General features: G+C 33.4%; 2 protein-coding genes across 6 annotated transcripts in view; both read left to right on the top strand.

The window, feature by feature from the left end:
• Nucleotides 1-19,786, top strand: part of ema (C-type lectin domain containing ema) — a 30,461-nt gene extending 10,675 nt beyond the window's left edge. For 2 of the 4 annotated variants that reach the window (XM_089236152.1, XM_089236151.1), the window contains exons 9-23: nucleotides 1,404-1,454; nucleotides 2,150-2,257; nucleotides 2,566-2,842; nucleotides 3,196-3,325; nucleotides 3,753-3,853; nucleotides 5,103-5,155; nucleotides 7,104-7,173; nucleotides 8,601-8,755; nucleotides 9,889-9,939; nucleotides 10,734-10,862; nucleotides 11,297-11,411; nucleotides 13,221-13,372; nucleotides 13,576-13,873; nucleotides 14,483-14,865; nucleotides 16,519-19,786. In XM_089236152.1, the coding sequence (XP_089092278.1) occupies nucleotides 1,404-1,454; nucleotides 2,150-2,257; nucleotides 2,566-2,842; nucleotides 3,196-3,325; nucleotides 3,753-3,853; nucleotides 5,103-5,155; nucleotides 7,104-7,173; nucleotides 8,601-8,755; nucleotides 9,889-9,939; nucleotides 10,734-10,862; nucleotides 11,297-11,411; nucleotides 13,221-13,372; nucleotides 13,576-13,873; nucleotides 14,483-14,865; nucleotides 16,519-17,079 (2,634 nt within the window). In that variant the 3' untranslated portion in view covers nucleotides 17,080-19,786. The remainder of the gene's footprint in view (nucleotides 1-1,403; nucleotides 1,455-2,149; nucleotides 2,258-2,565; nucleotides 2,843-3,195; nucleotides 3,326-3,752; nucleotides 3,854-5,102; nucleotides 5,156-7,103; nucleotides 7,174-8,600; nucleotides 8,756-9,888; nucleotides 9,940-10,733; nucleotides 10,863-11,296; nucleotides 11,412-13,220; nucleotides 13,373-13,575; nucleotides 13,874-14,482; nucleotides 14,866-16,518) is intronic. The other 2 variants (XM_089236154.1, XM_089236153.1) reach the window with 2 other exon arrangements.
• Nucleotides 19,787-22,280: 2,494 nt separating this feature from the next.
• The window catches only part of LOC149083043 (uncharacterized), a 29,125-nt gene continuing 25,778 nt past the window's right edge, over nucleotides 22,281-25,627 (top strand). The window contains exons 1-2 of one of the 2 annotated variants that reach the window (XM_089236144.1): nucleotides 22,281-22,392; nucleotides 24,197-24,279. In XM_089236144.1, coding sequence (XP_089092270.1) covers nucleotides 22,373-22,392; nucleotides 24,197-24,279 — 103 coding nt within the window. In that variant the 5' untranslated portion in view covers nucleotides 22,281-22,372. Of the gene's footprint in view, nucleotides 22,393-24,193; nucleotides 24,280-25,627 lie in introns of both variants that reach the window. The other variant, XM_089236143.1, reaches the window with a different exon arrangement.

Genomic DNA, 25,627 nt, shown 5'->3' with positions numbered 1-25,627 from the left:
CTGTAGATGTGTGTTCATCTCAGATGTTATCTGGGATGTTATCTTGTGCTTTCTGGCCACAATCCGCTTCAAAACCCTTCTGGGTCTATCAGCCATCTTCAACTTTCAGCCAGTGTTATGTTTGGTAGATGATGTGTTTTCCTGTTTGCTATAGGCTGTCATTATCATCGATACAGTACGTCTCCCGACACCAACAAGGGTGGCCATTTTCATTATTGTGGCACCAGCAAGATGGGTTCCAACAATCATGCCTCTTTCAAAATCTAAGGTCAGCCATAACGAAGTTTTAACACCCCAATATACATCGCATCTGAACACTATCACTGCTACGACTAGACTGATGTGTGCACATTATCTCCCACTAAGTGGAACTCTTTCATACTAGAGGGCGGGCATATACGACAGGTTCCCTATAGTGTTGTGTTTTGCACAGGTGTTTACATTATTTTATCCAACCCCTGTATATTCCTCTGCAGAATTTCTAATGATTCGGAACATGTGTGAGAGTGGGCATATGCATGGCCCTAACATTTTTCTCTTGTCAGTTGTGTTTGATTCGTATTTGACTGCTATATGCCTTCCATATTTTGAAGCATATGGGATATGCTTGAAGTTTCATGTTATATAAGTATTATGTTGAAGGTCTGTCTGCTTCCTGCAGAGACTTACAAATGGCAGACCGGCTCACTTTCGCACCTCAAAGTTGGGAAACTGCAGAAAATCAACTTTAGGTGATCACTACTGCATGCCAACTGGGTTCAAACCTGAATCCTTATAATGAGAGGATTTGTCTTTCCTTCTACCAAAACTAACTTCCACTTATTGTCATCCAGGAAAAATCCTGGACCTGTCAAAATTCTTGACCTCGGAGCCCAGCCATGCAACTAATAGGAGAAAAAAATTTAACTGCTCAGTGGGAATAGGATTCATAACAGGACCCATGAGAACTTGAATGCCTACTTCCTAATCAAACTACAGTACTACTTCTGCTAAATTCTAGCTTCGCACATTCCTCCACTCGTAGCTCTTCAGCCAAATGCTTTGCTTTTTAAATATGCTCATATTGTTACTTCTATGCAATTTGTGCTATCCACCATTGTTTAGAACTATAGTATTAAGATAAAAAGAGACAGAAAGTGTTAATTCCTGTAATTTTTAATTTCACTACCATCAGATCTGTCTTTGAATTTGTTTTTAAAGCTATTTAGGAATTTTACTGTGTGCAGTTGCAGACATTACACTTGCCTTAGACCATAAAAAAAGAAGTGAAAAATATGTGACATAAAATCAATTCATGATTGTTTATCCTTCTTTCTCTCCCCTTCTTTTTTTATGACATGATTGTAAATCTTTAACAATTTTTGGATAATGTTTTTTTGAGTTGAAACAAATTTTATTTTTAGGATGAAAAGCCTCATGTTAGCTCCATTGTTTCATTGTTTCTACTCTCTCAAGTAAGTTATCTTATAATTATCATTCTACTTTGTGACACTTGGTTAAACTAATTTTCATAATATTTACCAATGTATAATGGACTAGGAGTAGTGTTATTGGAATTTCAGTTTGAAAATTCATCTCATCCTAATGAGTTCTGTAAAGAATGAGTTTGTGGTGGACAGATGATGAATATACAGTCAAACCCGTTACAGCACTGCTTTCTGCCTTCTTTGTCGTGCTACGCCAGAAATTTTCAGTAAACATATCTTCCACAAAAAGTGACTGCACAGGTTATACCATGACTTGATATAATGTCATACTCATTATAGTACCAGAGTTCTGCAAAATGAATGGTGGCATTAAATCTGGGTTTGACTGTTTTATGATGGCTGTGTCTCTCTAAGTATCACAATAACTTATTTTTATTCTGTGAACAGGAATAAATTGTGTATGAAATAAAACTCATTCTTCAACAACCACATCCTTCATGAATTCCTGATACACATGTAATTATATCATTGGTTATGAGCAGAGGCATATGCATTTAAAACAATTTAAACATTTTAATTGAAATCTAAAAAAAAAAAAAATGTGAATATTTTTTTAATAATTGATTCAAAAACATAGAAACTGTTTATTCGAATGACTACCATGTTTCCTCCACAGTTTTTATATGCATGCACTATTAAACTGAATGATTATATTTGCATAGGTGTTTCTAATCATATCCTACCAGCCTTTAGTACAGCAGCTTGCTCATATAATCCTGAATGGGGAGCTTTCATTGTTCTGTGGAGGATCGTCTACCACTTTATCCGGAGTGAGTTTTATACATGTGCCTAAGGAAATCTCTTGCTTTGAAATACATTCATAATTTTAATTCATAATTTTTTAAAATAGGACATCCACTTTGCTATTCAAATTTTGCCCTGATCCATCTCCATTTGGCCTACACCATTTTATAATTAATTATTACATCATTTGATATGATGTATTCACAATATTATGCATACTATTTTTAAAATTTTCAAAGATTTTCTGAGAAAGTAAGTTTTATACCCAAATTTATTTATTGATTAAATGATTTTTTTTTTCAAAGTTGCATTAATTAACATTTTATTTTAACAGCATAATGAGACTGGGTCAGAGCCAGAATTTGCAGCTCCAGAAGTCACATTGGAAAAGTCTCTAGAGAATGCCATTCCTGGTAGAGCTTCACTTGACAGACTTTCAAATGAAGATGACACAGAGGCAAAAGAGCCTATTGCAACTGGAAATAACAATGAAGTATTTTTCAGGCACAAAAAAATTCGATCAGAAGAGACTTTGCCTGAAGAGGATGAAACTGTTGTCGAACCAGAAACTTCAGAAGCTCTTCAGAATAACAACCCAGAAATCACTGCAGGTTGGTGACAAAGCTTTCAAACACTTTTTTTTTATCAACATCATACTATTCATTTTTTTTCATAAATTTGTAAAATGTTTTTTTTTTTGTAATATTAAATTTGAATTCTTTGATTCAGATATGCATAGTTAATTGTTATTTTCATCAATCTAATTTTGTACTTATTACTCTCCCAAACATTGTATCATTACAAATTTTAATGAACTGAAATATGTTTTCAAATATTTAGTGATAATGGTTGGTTATGCACTTCTGAACTCTCTTTATATCAAATTATTTTCATAATTGCAATATGAATAATGTGCAGTTATTAATAAATGACAATGTATTAATTTGAAAATTCTTTAAATTAGCAGTTGCAACTAGTCATGTTGACCCTCACGTTTTGGAAGCAGCAAATATCACGGATGAAGAGAAAGCAGTAGCTGCTCAGAAGTTGTCCATATTTGAAATCATTCAAGAAAACTTTGCTATTGCTGATCGGTGAGTTCTTGAATATTTTTCTAGTTATCACGTGTAGTTCAGAATCTATAAAAAAATTAAATTGTAATCACTTTAGAGCAGGGGGTTTTCAACCACTGGTCCACAAATATTTTTGTTGAATTCCTGTAATCACTGCCTAATTTAAGTTTTAACAAATACTGTCTCTATATTCGATTTTGTTTATCTTGCAAAATTGTGATTTATTTCCATAAAATTAATCAAAAAAAATTCACCAGTCTGTAGGAGTGAAAAGGTTGAACGCTGCTTTAGGGGGTGATATTAGTATCAAAATATTGCATTGACTAAGCCATAGAGTCTATCAGTTTTTAATAAATTTGAAGTTTTGTATTTCAAAATTTTGTCAAATACTCAAGAATCACTGTAAAATATTTATATAAGGATATCTTTTACTTATTTTGTGTTTAAGGCCATTTTTGGCAGCTGCCTTTGCAGCTCTAGATTGTGCTGAAAGTGACCATGCTGCTCTATTTTCTCTGTGTCTTCTTTATGCTGTTGGACACAACCCAGGTAACAACATCAAATCCTTTCACATTGATATTGTGTTTTATACATTGGGAGGGGGTGTGAGCTTGGATGAGGCAAAGATTAATTTATTTTTTTACTATACTGAATACAAAAATATGAGTATTATAATATACTGAATATGAGATTCTGAAGTTTTCCACATCCTTTATCTTATTAAGCACTATGAATCTGTGAAACTCAAAAGGTTTCAAATTCCTGAGAAAATTTAACTTCAAATGTGGCATTTCTTTGATTAATTTGACTATATTTCTAATATGTGCATTGTAGTAGCTAAATTAAACTCTGTTTGCTAGTACTTTTTAGAATTATGTTACTAGTTATGTGTTTTTTTTTTAAATTAATTTCTTTTTTTCTCAATGTTTTTCTTGCCTCATTCTGCTTAAGCTGGTGAGTTGATGTTTAATTTCTTGTTTTTATTAAAATATCTTCTTATTTCCCATTGAATTTGGTGTGAAAAAATATCATGCACTCCTGCACATGTTTCTTTTCATAATCTCATCTAATTCTGATCATTTTTATCTGCAATGCTTAGTTTCATCATTTTTATTAAAAGGTAAATTATATTAATGAATTCACGTAAAACTTTTAACACGTTTTTAAGACATTAGTTTTTTTCTTTTTTCTGGTTAACGCTTTTGGGCTTTGATTGGAACCTTGTGGTCAGAAACCGCACACAAGTTAAACTGTTGGAGGGGGTGATGCTTGCTTTTGGACGTCTGGAGAGTTCACCTTTATATTTACTGAGCCTGAGTGGTCTTTAATTGTGAATTGGTGTGCCATCTGTTGCAAGGTGTTGAAAAATTAATTAGTGATGGACCACTTGTCTCAATAAAGATCTTGCTCCATCCTTTCTAGAATTTGTTCAAAAGGGAAAAAAAAACCAATTTTTTGGATAAAATTAATGAAGTTAGTAAAAAATCAAAAAAAATTTTGACTATTAATGAGCTATAATTTTTGAATTTTTTGAATATTTCATTGTTTTTTCTCAAGGATTCTTTGTGTGTGCTGTAACAAAAGGAGCCAAACCATAAAATTTCACTTTTTTTGTGGTGTTACTAAGTTACATTTATAAATTAAAATATATTAAGTTCATGAACATATTGAAAGAAAACAAGAACGAAAAATATTTTTAAGTAATTTAGAGAACTAAAAATGTGATCGTTAAGGAATATTCATATTGTGTAATGTTACATAGAAATGACATTTGATTTCCCATTATCACTAATTGTAGGTATCAACCAAGATCTTTTGGATACAGTATTGATGCCTTCTGATAAATCTGAAGTAAGTTTCTGATGAAATCTTGTGGAAAACAAAATAGAAAAAGATTTTTAATAAAAAGAATAAGGCTTTTTTTTTTTAAAGTTTTAAATACACTGCTGGCCACCGTAAATGCAACACCCTGAAGGAAGCATGCAAATAATATGAAATTTACAACATGCATTAGCGGAGGTGAGATATGCAAATGATTAGAATTTCAGCGCAGACGCACATCACACGCGCCTGTGGCGCCACTTCAAAGCGCTATTTAAGGCTTGGAGATTTCGACGATTTGAAGTACGGCAATTGTGTTTTTCTTGTGGTTTTTTAAAAAAAAAACTATCAATTATGCCTCGTAGAAAACAGCGATCATCTTTTGATCAAGTATCCGAGTTCGACAGAGGAAAGATAGTGGCCTACCGAGATTGTGGATTATCTTTCAGGGAAATCGGTAGTCGTGTTGGACGAAACCAAACAACTGTAATGCGGATATGTGATCGTTGGATGCAGGAGGGTACGACGAACCGACGTGTTCGATCGCATCCACCTCAGTGCACCACTTCACGTGATGACAGGCGTATTGTGCGTATGCAGTGACGGATCGCTCAGCCACATCACGAACCATAGCACAGCACATTCAGTCTGTACCGCATCATCCAGTGTCTGCGCGTACCATTCGACGCCGTTTACAGCAGAGTGGTCTGTCCGCAAGACGTCCATTGCTTCGTTTACCCTTGACGCAGAACCACAGACGTCTCCGCCGCCAATGGTGCGATGAAAAAAGGATGTGGACAGCACAATGGAATGAAATTGTCTTTACTGACGAGTCACACTTCTGTCTGCAACACCACGATGGTCGGATTCGAGTCTGGAGACACCGTGGAGAGAGGATGCTGAACAGTTGCGTTATGCACCGCCACACTGGTCCTGCACCGGGTATTGTGGTATGGGGCGGTATTGAATATCACTCTCGCACTCCTCTAGTACGCATTGCCGGTACTTTAAAAAGCCAGCGCTACATTTCCGAGGTGTTGGAGCCAGTTGTCCTTCCTTACCTTCAGGGCTTGCCCACAGCCATATTTCAACAGGATAATGCGCGACCACACGTGGCACGCATTGTCCAAAGGTTCTTCGTCAATCGCCAGATTGAATTGCTTCCCTGGCCAGCTCGCTCTCCGGATCTTTCGCAGATAGAAAACATGTGGTCCATGGTTGCTCAGCGATTGACCCAGATTACATCCCTAGCTGCCACACCAGATCAACTTTGGCAACGTGTGGAAGATGCTTGGTCTGCTGTACCCCAAGAACACATCCAAAGTCTCTTTGAATCAATGCCGAGGCGTGTGGCAGCGGTGATCTCCAACAATGGCGGCTACTCTGGCTACTGATTTTGGCAGGAACCACACTTCACAGAAGTCTATAAATTTAATCATTTGATGCTTGGTCAACATGTTATCTACAAAATAAATATTGTTGCGATATCTCTTGTCTTTCTTGGTGTTGCAATTTGGGTGGCCAGCAGTGTATTATATGAATTGATAAATAAGTTATAATCAGCGCATAATTTGCTCATTACACAATAAGATTAAAAATATTCTTCCAAGTACTTCATATTATGTGTTAGAAAAGATAGATAAACATGTGCATATATTTCTATATATTTCAGTGCAGATAATCTAAGGTTGTATAAAGGGTTTTTCATTTGTTGTATATTGTAGTCTTTGAGAGAATTTAGTAATTTTGATTTTTTTTCCAAGCATTGTTACCATTTATTTTTTCATTTCATAATGATTAATTTATGTCAGTGTTTCCCAAAGTGGGAAATATCACCTCCGGTGGGCGATGGAATCACATTTAGTTCACAAATAGTTTCTTACAAGTATAAGATGTTCACATATCAAAATCACATCACATTATTGTAATTTACTGCTGTAATTACTTATTTTGGTTTCTCGCTTGCTTATTTTCACAGACCAAGTTTTACTACAATGTGCACCTGATAGAAAAAATGCTTAAAATCATTGGACTCAGTTGTCAATACAGTAAGTTGAATGAAATTATTTTTAATAAAATTAACATTTCACTCTGCGAATATCAAAGCAATGAAGTTACAAATCATCAGGTAACATTTAAATTTTGAATTAAATTAATCAAATGAATGATTTATGGATATTTTGTGTATTTTTAATCATTTACTCAATCATAGAGGGAAGAAAAAAAATTATGATAGCATTAGTTTTTACTAACTTATTAAATATAGTTTGTGTGTGTTGATGATGATTGCTCTCAATGGCAGGATTGATCCTGATGCATTTTTGCTTAAAGTAATTTTTCTGTACTGAGAAAGTTTATAGTTTTCACATTTTTTGTGAGTGCTAGAAATTGATTCTATTTAGAGAAGAAATATGGTACTGTATATGCTGGTTTTCAGAAATAAGCAGTAAAAAATGTGACTTTTCTTCATGCAAGATTTTCTACATATACAGTGAAACCTGTCAAACTGTCTTTCCATCTGACTGAAACCTGTCTTGAACAGAATCAAAATATAGCTCTGTCGATGATTAGGGCTTTAATATTCATTTTTATTAAACTGAAAATTATTTTGGTTCTGGATGTTCCATTTCTCAGGTTTCACTGTATATTCTTGTGGAAACTTTTTTTTGCTGGTTTTGTGAAAATTCTGTGTGGAACTGGCGTTGTGGTGCCATTTTGTGACCCCCAGCAGGTATTAATGCATTTAAAAAATCAACAAAAAGAGTTCATAAAATCAATGGGTTTTTTACATGGCTTCATTCACCTATCAATTAATTCACTAAATTTTTCAAATTTATTCAATTATTTTCTCAAAATGATCTTTAACCAAGACACACATTAAAAAAATGGAGGGATACATCTCTTTTGAATTTTTTTTTAAATTATATATCAATCTTTTTTCCAAAACAATTTTTATGATTGAAACTGAACTGATATGATTGAAATATAGTCTGGAAATAATATTTACTATATTTTCACAAGCACCAAAATTAGTCTTATTCGAAATTGGAAACTGTCCTTGCAAACAGTGCCACAACATGTTAACCACAAAGGCGTTATGTTCAAAATAAAGGAGGAAAAAAATTCTAACAGCACTATTACCTCAGATATCAAATGTTTCATGATTAATTTGAAACAATTATCAAAAAAATTGTTCTTCCGAGATGTTATTTCTATCTAAATACTCCGGCTATCAGACAAAAAAAAACCTTACTCAAGGGATGTGGTGGGGTCATTTTGACTAAGTGGTGGCAAGATGAAAAATGTGTGGGGTCGAGATCACCCCACCATGCCAGTTAAGTATTAAATCTTTTCTATGGCTCTCAAGACAATATCTCTTCATCATCATTGCGTTATCTTGGATTTTCCTTTAAAAAAATAATCTGGAAAAAAAATTTAATTTATTTGACATTTTGAATTTTTCCTTCATAACCAGATAGTAAAGTCAGGCTAGCTACACTTCAGATGACCATATTGCTTCTCAAGCAACTGGCTGTAAAGAACACTCAAAGCTACTTGCAAGACAGACATCTAGCAGCCATAGAACAATATAGAGAAGAAAGTTCTCTGATGCTCAGGAATTTTTATAGGGTAATTTTATTTATATAGGCCAATGGTATGCAAATACAATAATAGCTATCTAAATTGTATTTTCATCTTGTGTAAATATATAAATAACTAATGTTTAATCGATATACAGGGGACTCTAAGGTATATGTTCTTTTAGGCCTAATTTGGCCTATAGCTCATCAATCGTTCATCATAGAGATATAGTTCCAATTCAAAAAATACTCAATGTGTTCAGAAATTGCACTTTTACCAGTTTTGAGAGTGAAAATATAGTGTCATAAAATAAAAAAAATCTAAATTTTTATATAGTCCCCTGTCCTTTAACTTTGAATTAGAAAGTTGTTGCCCTCTCTCTCCTGAGCCCAATAAAAAATTCTCATGTTTTAATTGCAATATTCACTGAAATATTGGAATTTAAAAAAAATTAAAATCAGGGAAAAGTTAGGAAAGAAAAGCATAAAATGAGATTGTGCATAAGCTAATGCACAATCTCATTTTATGCTTTTTTTCCTCAATTGTTCTGATTTTTGAATTCAAATATTTCAGCTAATATTGAATCTTAGACACATGGAATATTTTTTTTACCACAGGAAAGACAGGGTAACAACTTTCAAATTGGAAGTTAGAAGACGGACCAAATAAAAAATTGTTTTTTTTATTTTGTGACACCCTGTATTTTCGCTCTTAAAACTCGTACATGGTGATTTCCAAACACATTTTAAGCATTTGTTTAACATAGAGGTATGGTTCTATGTCAAACGGTTGATAAGCTAAAGGCCAAATTAGGACTTACAGGAAACCCTGTATATTGCCATTAGCACAACTTTTTTTTTTATTTCAACTTGCACATAGATTATATGCTTGATGGGAATTAAAATTCATATGTTTTCTTCTCAAGCTATTCAGCTTATCCTGTGATATATGAAATTTTATTAATGCTGGATGTTTTTTTCACTATAGTAATTCAAAGTAAAAATGAAAAAAGCATCCTTACCGTTGATGCACTTCAAAAATGATTTTTTTCCCTTATGATTTTTGGTTTTATGTATTGTATCATTTTTTTTGCTGATTGCATGATTTTTTCTGTTTTATTGTTCAATTACTGAAAATGATATCTCGCTGAAATAATTTATTTTTTGTTTGATTTCTTTTAGAGTGAAGAAATATTTTTAGACATGTTTGAAGATGAATATGAAGAGCTCAAGGTGTGTATGATTTTATTTTTCATTTCTATATTATACAGGGTGTCCTGTAAGTGCTAATGCAGCCTTTATCTCATCAATTGTCTGTTATAGAGGTATAGTTTCAATTTACAAAATGTTGAAAAGTTATTCAATTTCCCTGTACCAGTTTTGAGTGAAAATATAGTGTGTAACAAAATAAAAAAAAAATCTAAATTTTTATACTGCCCCCCTCCTCTAACTTTGAATTAGAAAGTTTTTGCTCCGTATCTCTTGAGGCTAACAAAAAAAAATATAAAAAAATTCCAAGTTTTTAAGTGCAATATTTGCTGAGGTATTTTAATTCAAAAAACCAGAGAAAAGTTAGGAAAGGACAGCATAAATGAAAGAAAGGAACATTGTGCATTGGTTTTTGTGGTTCTTCCATAACTTTTCTCTGATTTTTGAATTCAAATACCTTAGCCAATATTATACTTGAAAACATGGCACATTCAGTTGGCCTCAAGAGATACAGGGCAACAACTTTCTAATTACAAGGTAAGAGGAAAAGGGGACTCTATAAAAATTTTTATTTTTGTATTTTGTGACATACTGTATTTTCACTCTCAAAACTGGTACAGAGTAATTTTTGAATACCTTTTGAACATTTTTTTTTAAATTTGAATCCTACCTGTATGATGAACAGCTAATGCCATAAAGGTGCATTAGAACTTACAGGACACCCTGTATATTTTCCATTTATTTTTGATATTATAAGTTCTCAACACATCAATTACACTGTTAAATAATTTTGTTTTTGTCTGCATATTCAATTGTAGAAGAAACCATTGAATGTTGAGTACCTAATGATGGATGCAAAGCTGTTGCTTCCTCCCACTGGAACACCCATGTCTGGAGTCGAATTTCATAAACGGTTGCCGTGTGGGGAAGTTGAAAGAGCTCGAAGAGTTAGTTCAATTTATATTTCTTATAAGTTCATTCATACGTGAAACAATCTAGAATGAATCCCTTTTTTTTTTTTCCTCCATGAAATTCAGAACTAAAATTTTTCATGAAAATACCTAATATAAGTAGGAGACAGCAGAGAGAGAGCAATAGACATTGTTTTTCTCTTAATAACAGATATGCAAAGCATCAGCCTGGTGCTGCAAGCAATAATGTTTGTTACAATATTATGATTATTATTTTGTCTATTACATAATATAAAGGTAATCAAGAATAACCGTATACATCTTTGAAGTATTTTAATGTAGTTAACATTGTTTACAAAAGTGGAAGAGATTATTTTGAAATACCCCTTAGAAATTACATGCATAAAATATTTTTATTCAAATCAGTCTTCTTTGAATGAGCTGTTATATTCTACTTTTATTTTTTTCAGGCAATACGAGTATTTTTCTTGCTCCGTGATCTGTCATTGACATTGCAAAATGAGGAAGAAACGCAACTACCACTGACAACATCCCATGTTAAAGTCAATGATCTACTTGATTTAAGTAGGTAAAGAGAATTCTCTTTGAATAATGTATGTATATCTTATCGATTACAGAAAGTCTACATAAGCATGAACGTATCCAATAAATAAATTTTATCTCATTCAAAGTACTACTACTTAACCATACATGCATCTTGTACGCATTCCTCATTGAAATTTCTAATGAATCAGTATATGCCAGAATGTGTGTTCTGGGTGTATATGTGGCCTAACATATTTATATTGTCTGAATCATGCTTGTTTCATGTTCTTGCTGGTGCTGCCATTCGTCTTAAATATTGCCAGCTGGAAAAGTTACATCAGTTGGCTAAGACATTATGTTGGTAGTCAAATGGTTGTGGGTTCGAACCAAGCCTTATCCATATAGACATTTTTCATTTGATTGTTGAACCAGTTCTTGTGCATTTATTTCATTTCCTGTGTTGGTTCTAGAGGTTTCTAGACTATTTTCTAACTGATTTGCATGTTCCTACTTCCTGTTTTAACCATGTATAAATATTCCTCTCAAATGGAAAGAGCTCTCAGTTTACCTGTAACATGACTTAAACTGCGTAACTTAGATTTAATAAATCCATTCACTGTCTCATTTTTTTCATGACAATAGTTTGAAGTAAATGTGGAACTTCGTGAATTTTCATTTTATGTCAGTGTCGTGTTGTAGATCTGCCCGCTCTCTGCAGAGAGACTTATATAATGGGAGACTTGGTCATATTCACACTTTGAAGTTGGAAAGCTGCAGAATGCCAACTTCAGTCAGTCACTACTGTGCGTCAATGGGTTCGAAAATTCAAATTACTACTTCCCTTCAGTTTCACTTCATTAATTCTTTTGTTTTATATGAACTCCTGATCTCCAAAGGGCATGCTACAATTTGGTTGAATTTCTTTATTCCTCATATGTCTCTGTTCTTGTTCATATTCCAGGAGAAATATTTAAAAATATGAACAAATTGCTGTGGGAAAAAAAATTCTAATAATTGAGTGTTTTTTGTTTTGCAAATATTTAGCATAGCATTGGTAATAAAGCCAGGATTTATTCTCAAGCTATAAAAGCTTTCCTCGCATTTTTTTAACATAACAGAGAACACAGTAATGAATGAATGAATGAATGCCATAACTTTGCCACTGGACTTATCCCGTTGCTGAGATCTCTTACAGCCCAGCTTCGTAGCAGAGTCCAGAACACTATTTTGTGTCAAAAAAAAAACATAACATACAAGATTTTCACAGCATATTTTCCCAGGACAATTGGGTACTGTCGTGATTGACAAATTTTGTAGTTATTACAGACGAGATGGGGGTTGGTAGTTGGGGAAAAGTTTTTGGGTTTCGTCAAGACAGATGAATGTATGCATATTAGGATAGAGGTATATTTTAAAGCAATTAGAGGAGGGCCCATGCCATCTCATTTGTTATCTTACACTTGCCATATTATATACACAGGATACACAAAAAAAAAAGAGAATCTTATTGTGAAATATAAAATATTCATCGGAGCGAGTCATCTCACTTAACACCTTATTGGTGAGCTAATGAGTTTGATTGTGAAAACAGAACACAGCATCTGTATAATACAGCTTTAATTATTTGAACATAAACTTCAACTTGAGAGTGAACAGTTTTAACTTGAAAGTTAAATAGTGCATTCAATAACATTTTACTGATAAAAATTTCAAGAGTCCAGTACATTTTTTCCACCATGCTATTATGATTTATTGCAATGGAATGTCTTGGTGGTTTTTCAAATATGTATTAAAAGTTTATCACAAATTTTCATTGTATACCTGTTTTTTTTTTGTTTTTTTTTTCAGATAATGGCGACCTATTTTACTGTACTGTTGTAACCAGAGATGGACATAAAATGAAACGCTTTATGGTTGTAGATGCTTTTCAGTTGGTGCTTGTTGAATCTGAACCAAAAAAACCAGGTTGGGGTGTTGCCAAGTTTGTTGGTAACTTACAGGTAATTATTATGTTTTTCTCTGTGGTTTTTTTTCTGTGAAATATAGTCACACATAAATGGCCATCACTGTAATGCTTTCATAATATTTACTGAAACTTTTCTGGGACTTTTTTTACATATTACTATGTAGTTTTTATGAATAAGATTAATAACTCACAAATATTCATTAGCTTTTATCAACAATAATTTTTTGTGTTCATAAGGACATTGAAGTAACTGGTGACAAAGATGACAGTCAGTGCCTTCACATAACTGTTCTCCGTCCATCAGGCAAAGCAGCTGGAAGTAGTCGTTCTCCTTTACTGGCAGCCAAGTTCATATTTGATGACAACATCCGTTGTTTAGCAGCTAAACAGAGTATCACCAGGGGAAGACGCAAAGCTAGGCAACGCAAATTACACCAAATAGCTAGATTGCTGGATCTTCCTGATCATGTTCAACCTTGTCCATCCCCTCTTAGGCGAGGACTTCATGCAGTTCGTGATTCAGATTGCCAATCTGGTATGTTAATCTATTGTTGATGATAATGCCATGAGTAATAACTAAAAAAAATATCACCCCCCCCCCCCCAAAACTTCTTTGAGAGTTTTAAATTATTTTTTGCATCATATTTGCATAATGAATGTTTTATTTTAGAGAGAAAAAAAATTAAAATTCTGTAAATTTTTACTATTGTAAATGCTAAGAGAGAGAAAACAGTGTCGTAAAATCATCACATCTGTTTGACAAATGTTGGCATGTATTAAGCTATTTTCAGCTGCTGATCAGAATAATATGGTAATACTTTATTATATGGATGGAGAAGACATTTATGAGCAAAAAAAACCCCAATCGTTTCCATGAATAGTTAAGGCTTGAGATATAGGTTAGAACATGCCCAGATTTGTTTTAAAAAGTGACTCCATATATATCATTTGTAAAGTTTTTGTTTTGTACAATGAATTTCTTTTTTAAACAATGTGTTTGCTTAACCTTTCTTCCTGCGCTTTTATACTACTAAAACCAAAAATGCACAACTTGCCTACTACTACTGCATGTTTTGTGTATGTAAATACCTTCTTGTGATTTTGTATGCTTTATTTTCCTTTCCCTTCCCTTGAATTTATGTAGCCATGCATAGAAGTCAATCTCAAGATACAGGTCTTAGGGGGCAGTCAGGTCTGGGACATGTTAGACCTGGACACCGTGCTCGGCATGGTGTATTTTCACCTTCTGGTAAAGTTCCAGGTTATGCAACAAAGCTCAGACAGGAAGAGATAAAGCATTCGACTCCTGCTGAAGCAAGTAGTAAGATTCACCGTAAAGGGGAACGGAAGCGAATGAGCAGTCCAGTCTCTTCTAGACGGTCATCTTCCTCAAAATCAAGGGAGCCTTCTCCTTGCCCACAGGGTAGTAACCTCGAAGAAATCCCTTTGGAAGATCTCTCAAAATCATGTAACTCTCGTCATACTAGTCCCAGCATCAGAAGGAAAAGTACCTCAGGACTCCCTCAGGTAATACCTGTTGAGTACTTTTGAAACCCATCATGAATGTTTCTGTTCTATACTCTAGTTGGAAATTAGCCGTCTTATCCATGTGTGGGGCAGTAAATAATTATATATTAATCACAGCTTTTTTTAGATTTTGTATCTAAGATTATAAATAGACCTTGTAAGATAGCAAAAAATTAGATGCATTTTTGTCAACATGAGAAAACACTGGTTGAGTGTTTGAATGAATCTCCATTTTAATGGGTTATTTCTAATGTGCTTTCAAACTTCTTAGGTGATTTTTCAAAAAAATTTAGACAAAACTGTATTCATTTCTTGCTACACCACCAATGTTCATATTAAAACAAAAAGTTACACTTATAATTGCACTACAGGCATTTGTTTTATCCACATTTTTCTATCGCAGACCTGTCTTGAGGTTTTCGATTCAGCATGAATGGGTTCTTCTCTATCGTCTAAATGTATATTTCTTAGCATTACTAACACCTATTGCTTTTAATAGTTAGAGCATAGCTGGTAGGTATTGCAGATTTTGTTTGAATTGATAAGTTCTGTGTTTTGAGAGGAATTGGAAATCTTAGCCACTTCAACCAAATGACTGTGTACCAGGGGTGCAAAATCTTGTCAATATGCATGCCAGATATGTGGTAGTATTTCTTCTGCTCGTGGGCCACAGAAACTTGTGTGAGGGTGACCATATGAACCGTATTAACAGACCTTTCGGTAATTTGGCCTGTCCCAACTTTTTAAAAAATTGTCCTGTTTTTTTCCCTATAACTAAGCGCACTTAATTCGAAATCAAGAATTATGATTATTTTCATGGCAAATGAATTTTTTTTATGTTAAGATAATTATGACTATTGTGGGAAATATGTCATAATTTTCATATAATCATGTTCATTTCACATATTTATCAAATATTCATATTTTTTATGAATGATTATTAAAATTTTTCCCGTTGATACTTGCAGTATAGTTCTCAATTTCCCACCATTGGCAATTTTTCAGCACTTAACTATAGTTGGCATTTTTAGTTGCCTTTAACCAATTTTTTGGCCGTACTCAGTACTTTCCTTGTCTTCAACATTTTTTTGGCTGTAATTGAAGAATTTACTTGTCTTTGATAATTTTGACTGTGGTTGGCTTTTACTTGCCTATGGTTTTGCTTATTTTTTGCGCACATTGATAGTTTTTTTTGTTTATATTTTTGGTAATATCAATTCAATTTGGACCTCATTTTACAAATTTTTCATTAGCAAACAAAGTGAACCTTAGTATTCATCATGTGTGCATTGATACTTTTTCTACTGGAACACCATTTATGGACTGGGTGGAACACCTACGCTGGCTGTACCTGGCCTGAGGCAGTTGGTTGTGCACCTCTGCAATACACGATAAAAATTTCCATTAAATATCCCCATACTATTTTGAATACCTTTGTCAAACTAAAAGTATGTTTTTAAGACTAACGGTTAAAAAGTTCAAAGGGTGTATCATGGCTTCAGTTTGCATCCTGTATATCCAGGTCCACAAAATGTGTAATTTTATGAAACTATCATAAATTTATAAAAAAATCTTTGATGTCCCTTTGCATAACTTTTGACATAATTTTTGTTAGCGCTTTTGCCTATTACAATAAATTGGTTTTTGTTATAGGCAAGAATTAGTGCCCCACCTGGTATATGCTGTGTTCATCATCTGTCATCAGGTCAAGCCCGCAACTCCGCTGCAGTAACAAGCTTTGATAAATTAGCAGGACAGTGTGATGGACTGCCTTCACCCAGTGACGAAATTTTCCCACCTATAGCATCTGCCACACAACAACCAGCCATCTCTTCTGCAGCTGCTCCCATATCTTTAGTTTTGAATGAAAATGGTGAGGTCTATGCCAAATCACCCGTTATAATAGTTCCAGCAGATGCTCCACATGCTGGTGCCTCTGGATGCACTGCAGGATCAAACAGTGCAGCTCCTTGTTCCAAACCCTGTTGCGTTGCTGATAGCCAGCACGAGAAGCTACCAGATCAGGAAGTTCTTGCTACCGCTGATAGCAACAGCTCTGTCGAACATGTTAATACACATGACAGCTTGTCTGCTGATACCCCAGAAGCCAAAACGCAAGAGAATGAGGAAAGTGTGGAACAGACAAAAGACAAATCAAGTTCAGCCGGTTCAGTATCTAGCAGTAAAGTTAAAGGTTCCATCCAGACTGTATGATTTGTTCCTAAGTCATTCAATTTTTTTTTAACGTAAAGCTCAATATAGACAGATTAGGAAAATGTTAATTGATTTCTAAGTTGCTATATCTTTCTTCAACATTCAAATCAGAACAAGGAACAGACAGACTATTTTGATCAAAACGAGATTCATATATTTTTGAATATAGTTTAACAAATTAAGGGGTTTTTGAGATATTGTATTGGAAGAAAATAATATATGATTCGGTTACTTTAATCTAGTTATCTCATAACAAGATTGGGTTTTGTTTTTTTCATGTGAATAGTTTAATTTCGATTTTTTTTCCCCCTAAATTTAATAAATACTTATTTCATTTAGTTGAGCCTGTATAGTAATCATTCTAGGAAAACCAGTCTTACAAAGTCTTAACTCAGGTGTTTGTTGTCATCTTACAATGTTGTGTTGAAAGCAATTTGATTACTTATCAGTATCTTGTTGCAATATGAGCAGTCGCTGTAGAAATCTATCTGTGAGTGTAATATAGAAGCTGTAGTAAAAAGCAATGCTCTCTGTGCAGCCTCCATGAAAAACAAAAGGTTCCTCTGAGAAATTATCAATTATTCTAACAGGACATTGTGTTAAAATTTAAAATGAGGCCAAGTTTCTGGAATGCATTCTACTCAATATTTTATAAATCAATTTTCTTTTACAAGGTGTTTCTCGATGTAAGCAAATCTTGAGTTTTGAAGGATCCGTTTGTATGAGAAATCAAGAAAGTTTATTTCATTAGTCTTGTGTCTAGGTTTATTAACATATAGAGCAGTGGTTCTCAACATTCGTAAGACTAACGTTTTGTTAATTCTTCAATAAAATGGCCCAATCTCTATAAATGCACTAATTATGAAAAATATAAAGCCAGTGAATAGATTACAACACATCCTCATGCTGGAAGAATTTATACATTGTAATGCACTTAGGGCAATAAACGAGTACAGCAAACTGTCAACCTCATCAGCTGATCTTTTTTATCCTTTGTTTTTTATCCGTTGTAGCAAAAATTTTAATGATAGATTCCTAAAATTACACTTTTGGTAATTTTTAGTAGAGAGGAGTAAAAAAAATATCTGGACCAAAAACAACAAAAAATTGCTGAATGCTCTGTGTGTTAAACATTGCAGAAAATTTTAGAATTTTGTCTCAGTGTTTTTTTTAATACATTTTGCATCTTATTATGTGATAGATGAAGAGTAAGGGTAAAAAACTACTTTTAACACAATTTAGTTACATGATTTCAAGGATATGATTGACTTTCTATTGATTTTCCTTGATTTTTTTTCCAGAAATTTTTAATTTTAATGTAATAAAGTGTGCATGTGTATCCCTCAAATCTGACGACACCCGTATAGTTCTGACATATCACTCAAAAAAGCAGTTCAGTTCATTCGTTTGCTGGGTTTGGCTGAGGCAAAGATATTCTTTGTATCACAACATTTTTCTCTTTTAATCATACACAAGTGCACTTTTTGTCAAAAATACCCAGAGATATCATTTCATATACAGTCATTTCATACGGAATTTCATATACAGTTGGCCTTTGATGTCTCAAAGTGTGTTTAAAAATTAATATCACTTCATACAAATTATCAAAAATTCCAGGCATTCAACCTAAATTATGTTACACAGGAAATTTAAATTACTTTGAGATAACAAAAAAAAAAATTGAGTTATGGAAGTTTGACAGTACTTATTATAGAGTAAGCCCTCTGGTTACTGCGATTTGATTATTTTATTGAGCATTTGTTTAGTTATATTTAATGATTTTGCATTTTAAATTGACATTCTCTTTGGCTCTGACATTTAGCCATTGACTCTCCAGTTGGTTTATAATTTTTATTAACCCTTTAAGCTGTAATTAGAAATCACGTCAAACCCCTTTTCAAAAAGCCATATCTTTTTTAATGAAGTAGGCTTTCTTTAGACTTTCAGCAGGTGCAAACTAAGCAGTAAAAGTTTTCCATTGAAAGGTTCTTACAAAGTATCTGGGCTTGTCAATGCTAAAATATAAGAGGCTTTTGTGGAGGCGGTATATCTCGTCATTTTGCTGCTTAAAGGGTTAACACACGTTTTAATAAGGTGATAATGTGCAAGCCATTCAAAAGTTTTCATTTCACTTTGTTATCACATAAATATGAAATAAATCTCTTTGAATGGCATTGCATAATATTTGAAGCTTTTATGTATGTTTATTTATTATTTTTTTTAATACAGCATCAATATATTAACATGTCCAATTATAAAATTCATGTTGCTCTTTTTGGTGTGATCTCGCTCGCAGTATAAATTTTTTACACTGATGGCTATTTTTTTTTTATTATGAATTTTATTTTGTACAAAAAAATCAATAAATATCTTGAAATTCTATCTGTGGGTTATATCTTAAATGCACCGTTTCATGATTTCAATGTAAATAGATAGCATATATTTATAATAAAATTTGTTGATTGATGTTTTATTTAATTCTTTTGGCACAGCAATAACTGTCTTGAGTCAACATACCTTTATTGATGTATTTTAAAAGAATATTTGTTATAATTGGTTGCAAGCTGGTTATGTAAATTTGTATCTACACACAACATAACATTAAGATCAGTGGAGCACTCACTCATTCAAGATTATTTCTGAAATTATTTGTTAATTAGTGTGTATTTACAAAAGAACTGCAATAAAATTTGTTATTATAAGTCTATGTTGTGTGTCATATAGAAAATATGTGCAAGTGATTAGAAATTTCTTATAACATTTTGATCATGTATCCCCAAGACAATTTGTTAGTGTTAGTAGACATATGGACCTGCGCAGTCAGAGACTAGCTCCCTAACCACCGAATTGCCAGGTGGCAAAAATTTCTGTAGTCTAAAAAGGGCTGCATCAAGTTAACCTGTTCCAACTTTGTTTTTCCTTCAATGTCAAAATCATCTATGCATATTTTTATACATGCAATTAAAGGGGAGCATTATAGTAAATTGTATTAGATACCATAGTTGATGAATTATACTGTCCATACAGTTAAGCAGTAGAACAGTGAGATTGCAAGATCATTAGATCATTGTCATCTTTAATGTAAGTAATAATTACGAGTCACTTTGAAATTAGGAAGTTGTTGCCCTGTCTCTACTGAGCCAAAAAAAAAAAGGTTTCCACATGTAATATTTGCCGAGATATTGCTCATTGAAACTTGTGTGAAATACAACTTGGTATCTCCATACTAGTGTCATTCAAATCTATAAAAAATGTTCTAGAGAAATTATCAGAATATAGAGTAAACCAAAAATATATGTGGTGTTAAAATTCTATTAACTAAAAGTTTGCTACTCAGAAACTCTATGTATCACATTTCTTAGAAATACGTAGAAAATGTTCTTTTTTTTTTAAATTTATTACACAAAAGTTCAGTCTCAGAACAAAAAAAAAAGAAATTCCGAAAAAATTTATCAATTTATTTGCCTTTTTTTGTTGGTTCCTTTTTTATATTAATTTATTCTTAGATCTCTTCCAAGATTATATCAGGCGAAGGATTATTTCTATGCTCAGATGGCAAAATGTAACAAGTCACTTTTTCAAAATTTCACGAGGGGAAATTTATAAACAATATTTTGTAAAATTTTTATACTGTGGATTTTTGACTTATTGAAATTTGCCTCTGTTGCTTCCTCATAAACCGAAAGAGATGGACGAAATCGTCACCTTCCATAATTTTGACGAACGAGACACCAGACTGCGAGGAACTACATTTTTTGGGAAAAGTGGCATTTTGTCATCTGGAACACAGATTTACTCCCCCGAGAAGTTTTGAATCAAAAATGAAGTTTTAAACTGCAACTAAAAAAATTATCTTTGCAATGACAGTCACAGGATTTGGAGATTAATTGTTCAAAAATGGCATCCTCCTCACCAGAGGCTCGGGTTCTCTTCCCCTCCGCCGCTCCAAAACGATCAAAATTTAAACTTTTCCCTAAAGAGAATTAAATTACCGAAAGAAAATATTTCTATTTGCTATTTTTATCTATTTCTGTTAATTTAAATGCTTTTTGAAAGGTTAGTAATTAAATTTCTCTAGAAGAGAAAATTATTGTGTACACCCCCCCCCCCCCACCACAAAACCTTTTTTCCCTCTCCAAAGGTCGATCGTGCGTACGCCCACGCTTCTTACATCCATATGCAGGACCGTTTTAATGCTGCCATCAGAGCCGCCCTTAGGGGTATACAACAGGTGCGGTCGCACCAGGGCCAGCACACAGCCACAGTGAGCAACAGGCCTGCAAACATTCAATCATTACACTTCATTCAATTCTGAAATATAGATGGCAGCACTGAAAAATCAGACTGTTAGGTACTTACACTTCCGGCACAACTCGCTAGTAAATTGCCTATGGCGATAGCCCTGAGTTGTGTTCGGTTTGAAAGAAAGGATCCAGCACCTTTCAAATCCGTGACAGCAGCAGCTACGCGGTAATAGAAGTGAAAAATATATATGCATCAAAAACATAACATGCTTTTTTGTAATAAACACGTCTGAGCTTCAACTGGTTTGATTTTGAAAATTGCATAAATTCCGGGAACTTTTCTCTCCAATTCTGAATTTCCATCAATTCTGAAATTATTTTTCTCATTAATTCTGAATTTTAATCACTTCTAGGGGTTTTCCGCCCACATTAGTTTTGAATTTCCATTAATTATTTAATTATTTCATCAATTCTGGGATTTTTTTCTTTAATCAATTCTGAATTTTCATTGGTGGGTAGATATTTTTCAGCATTTCTGAATATTCTGTGATAGTGCGTGAATCTTTGGATGCCGATTCCTCTCCCAACATATAAAATCGGAGCTAAAAAAGTCCCGAAAATATATTCCCTACCTAGCTCGAAGCGCGATAATCGGTTATTTATCTGCCTATCAATATATAATTTCTATACTTACTCTCAAAAATCATATATTACAAATTTCCATCATCGTGGACCCAAGATTTAAGACGGTCCTGTCCATATGCTATTGAACCTAAATTTTAAATATGAAGTTATTGAATTCTAGAATAAATTCTCAATTTTTTTTTTCTGAAATGCAAACGAGATAATTCGTTCTTTTTTCACCTACCGGCATTTATCAGAAGCAACTTATGTATCAATAATTCGTTGCTGATATAATCAAGATAAGCTGGTGTTTTTTTTTATTTCCACGAGAACAAAAAAAAGAACAATAGCGTTACGAGCGAACTGGAAGAACATTTCATCGTTGCAAGATTTAGTGGGAGTTACCTGCTGACATAAGTATAATCATGTCCTTCATCAATTTCAGGTAAATAAATTTATTGTGTTTAAAAATGTCAATCTAATAGCTTTAAAACGAAGATGTAATTTATTTATTTTTTCTATTAAAAATCACAAATGTTAAAATTCGTACTGTTGATTGAAAATGATTTCTTAAATGATTACTACAATTTTCCAATATAAAATTAAAATCACCATGAATGTGAAAAACAAAAGGTTATTGCTTAAGTGCTATACACATGGATAATTATAAAAATGTCATATTGCCACAAAAATGTTTAAATTCAATGAATTAAATTTCCATTGTCAAACTCAATTCAGAACTGAAATCCTCGCCAGATTTCGTTGAATCGACTTGTATAATCCCAATGCCGAAAAATTTGATAAAGTTATCGATTCAAAAATATTTAAATATGGTCACTTGTCAAAAATTTTGTGTAGGAACATAATATTCAAGCATCTAATCACGCGCTCGCACGGTTTTGTCACGTAAATCCAGTTAATTTAAGAACTTGAAAATTTTAATCGAATTTATCGAGTCGATTAACTCAACTAAAATTTTTAACTGTGATTAACAATTGATCGATTAATCGACCCGATTAATTATTAATCGGATCAGTCCTATTGAAAATGTAAAAAAAAGAATATGTTCAAAATTGAAGCATAAATTTTTACAAGTTTCAACAGGTGATTTCTAAAATTTTCCAAAGATGTATAAAAAATGTCTAGTTGCCCTTTTCGAAAATTATACAAATTGCAGAATCGGTGAATGGCATCATAGTCGAAAATATTGGTTCAATAGTTTTTAATTTTGTAAATCAAATTATAATATCTTGTGTGATACATTGGTATATTATATCAAAAAATAAAAAATCTCTAAGATCGTTTAAACCGCAGTTTCCCAAACCTTTTGTTCCATCTCGGACCCCTTCAGAAATTTTTTTCTCTCATCGCCTCCCCCAACTCAAGAAAACTCGTAGCATTCTATGTTACACCTGTAGCTTCTATCGCCTCGCTCCTGGACCATTCCATCGCGTCCTGGGGAGCGATATTGCCCATACTATGTATATATATCCTCAAAAAAATCTTTGGGTATTCTTATAATACAACCAAGTTTTTTTGAGACCTAAAAACAATATCATTAATACGATTTGAAAAAGTAAAATCAGAAGAGAATATATAACGTGTGCCAAAATAGTCGTCGAATCGGCAAAACAGGATTATTTATATAGTATGAAAAAATAGGTTATTGATGAAACAGTTTGCGAGTATAAGTTTATTATAAAAAATTATCAATATTCCATATATAGTATAACTACCACAGTGTAAAACTGAAAATGCAATTAAAAAAAACCACAACTTTTTCAACTGGTGGTCGAAAATTGAACTATTTTACTACACAAATCTCTTTCTTAAGATATCCTGAAAATTTGGCTGCATTCGGATAAGTAAAACTACTCAGAGTACGGGAACTAATTATAAACGCTCTATATCTTGCCAACGGGCGGTTTCAAAATGATCGCTGCAGGGAAAAAAATAGGAAAACCGCCCTGATCTAGAGCATTGTTTATATGAAGGCGCACATGATATTATAATACATATACTGCTATCGGAGAAGACTGAAATTATTATTATTCATTTTCATTCGTGGAAACGTTTAGGCTAACTTTATTTCACTATGCACGTACTAAATATAGAGTCCTAAGAAATACACACACACACAAAAAACCCAATATTTTACAATTTTTTATGGTTACTCAGAAATAAAAACACGATTATATATCTCTAATAAGGGAATTCATATCTTATTACATATTTCTTTTTCTCAGCAGGTTCGCATTCATTTACGTTGCTGTAACGCTTGCTAGTGCAAAAAGGGATCTCCAGCTCTGTGATATCGAAAAAATAAGCAATGGTTAGTAGCCTATTATAAAATAATTTTCATAAATCTTTGTTTCGTGGCAGTTATGAAAATTCAATTGAAATAAATACTGTGCAGAGTGGTTAATAATTAAAGGGAGAATTTAAGAAATGTGAGAATTCAATATGCATTTTTATATTCAAGATCATCCTTTCTTCTCTCAATTTCCTTTGTAAATATCTATTTATGAAAATAAAAATCTGGTGTAGAAGAATGAAGGTTTTCATAGTCAGTGTTAAGGTCTACGTGTTCTAACTCAGTGTTTCTCAACCTGTGGTCCGTGGGCAGACTTGATAATGCTATTCACCAGTTGTAATTGATATTATTAATAGCCATATGGTTTCAAATAAAATTATGACTTCATACTTATAGGTTCTAAATACATTATTGAGGAGAATGCAAGAAATAGCGATCTTATACACGGGATATCTCTAAACTTTGCCAAAAATTGAAATTTACTGCGGTAAGGACGGGATTACGCTATAAAAGTTTTGTAAAAATGCTTGTATGGAACTTGAAAAATGCCACAAATAAGGGACCATTCAAATATTATGTAAGCAGATTTTCAGCCAATTTTGACCCCTTTCCCCCCTTGTCAGCAAAACACCGACCCCCTCCACCCCCCCCCCCCCGTCAGCAAAATTTTGTCAGCAGCTTAGAATATTTCATACCTTCAAAAAGGGGTGGTTGATGACGTAAGCAACCTTCAAACCACCCCCCCCCCATCCCCTCTTACCATCAAAAGTCAGCAAATCCGAAACCCTCCTTCCCCCTGCTAACGTACTTGAATGACCCCCAAACTGATCGGTTACATTCGAGCAAATGGCTGAAAATCTGCTTACGTAATACTTGAATGGCCCCTACGAGTTTAATTTTCGGGGAGTTTTTAAGATGACTTCCAGGAGAAAGTGCTTCCTAGAAAAGTGTGTTTTATTGCATAAAATTTAGCAACATAATTCTAGAAAAAAATTGTATGTAAAGATAAATATATGAAGGTTTTTTTTATAACAACCGGCTGAGAGCAGAATAAATTCAGCTTCACATCAGCCCGAGTTTGAAAAACCTTCGTATGGATAGCGAAGTGTGACATCATCCTTGGACAACTCGTCATCTGGAGGCAGTGTCAGCAGTTATGAGCCTTGGTTTGAGTTAGGTCCGACCGTCCATGAACGGTCCCATTCAGTGCGCACGAGCTCTAAGGAAAGATTAAGATTCGTTGCCTTTGTAGTCTAGTGGTCAAGGGCGCTCACCCGGCGAGTGAGAGGACGTCGGTTCGATCAACGCCACCTATAGCTAGAGTAGTTATAGTGTAGTTATAGGAGGTGTTTGTTCAATTCCCCGT

This window comes from Pholcus phalangioides, unplaced genomic scaffold, assembly GCF_987345545.1.
Source record: "Pholcus phalangioides strain wild (caught in Gottingen) unplaced genomic scaffold, Ppha-v1.0 ptg000009l_1, whole genome shotgun sequence".
Taxonomy (NCBI): domain Eukaryota; kingdom Metazoa; phylum Arthropoda; class Arachnida; order Araneae; family Pholcidae; genus Pholcus; species Pholcus phalangioides.
The sequence above is the reverse complement of the archived record's forward strand: the minus strand, read 5'-3'. Positions and strand labels throughout refer to the sequence as shown.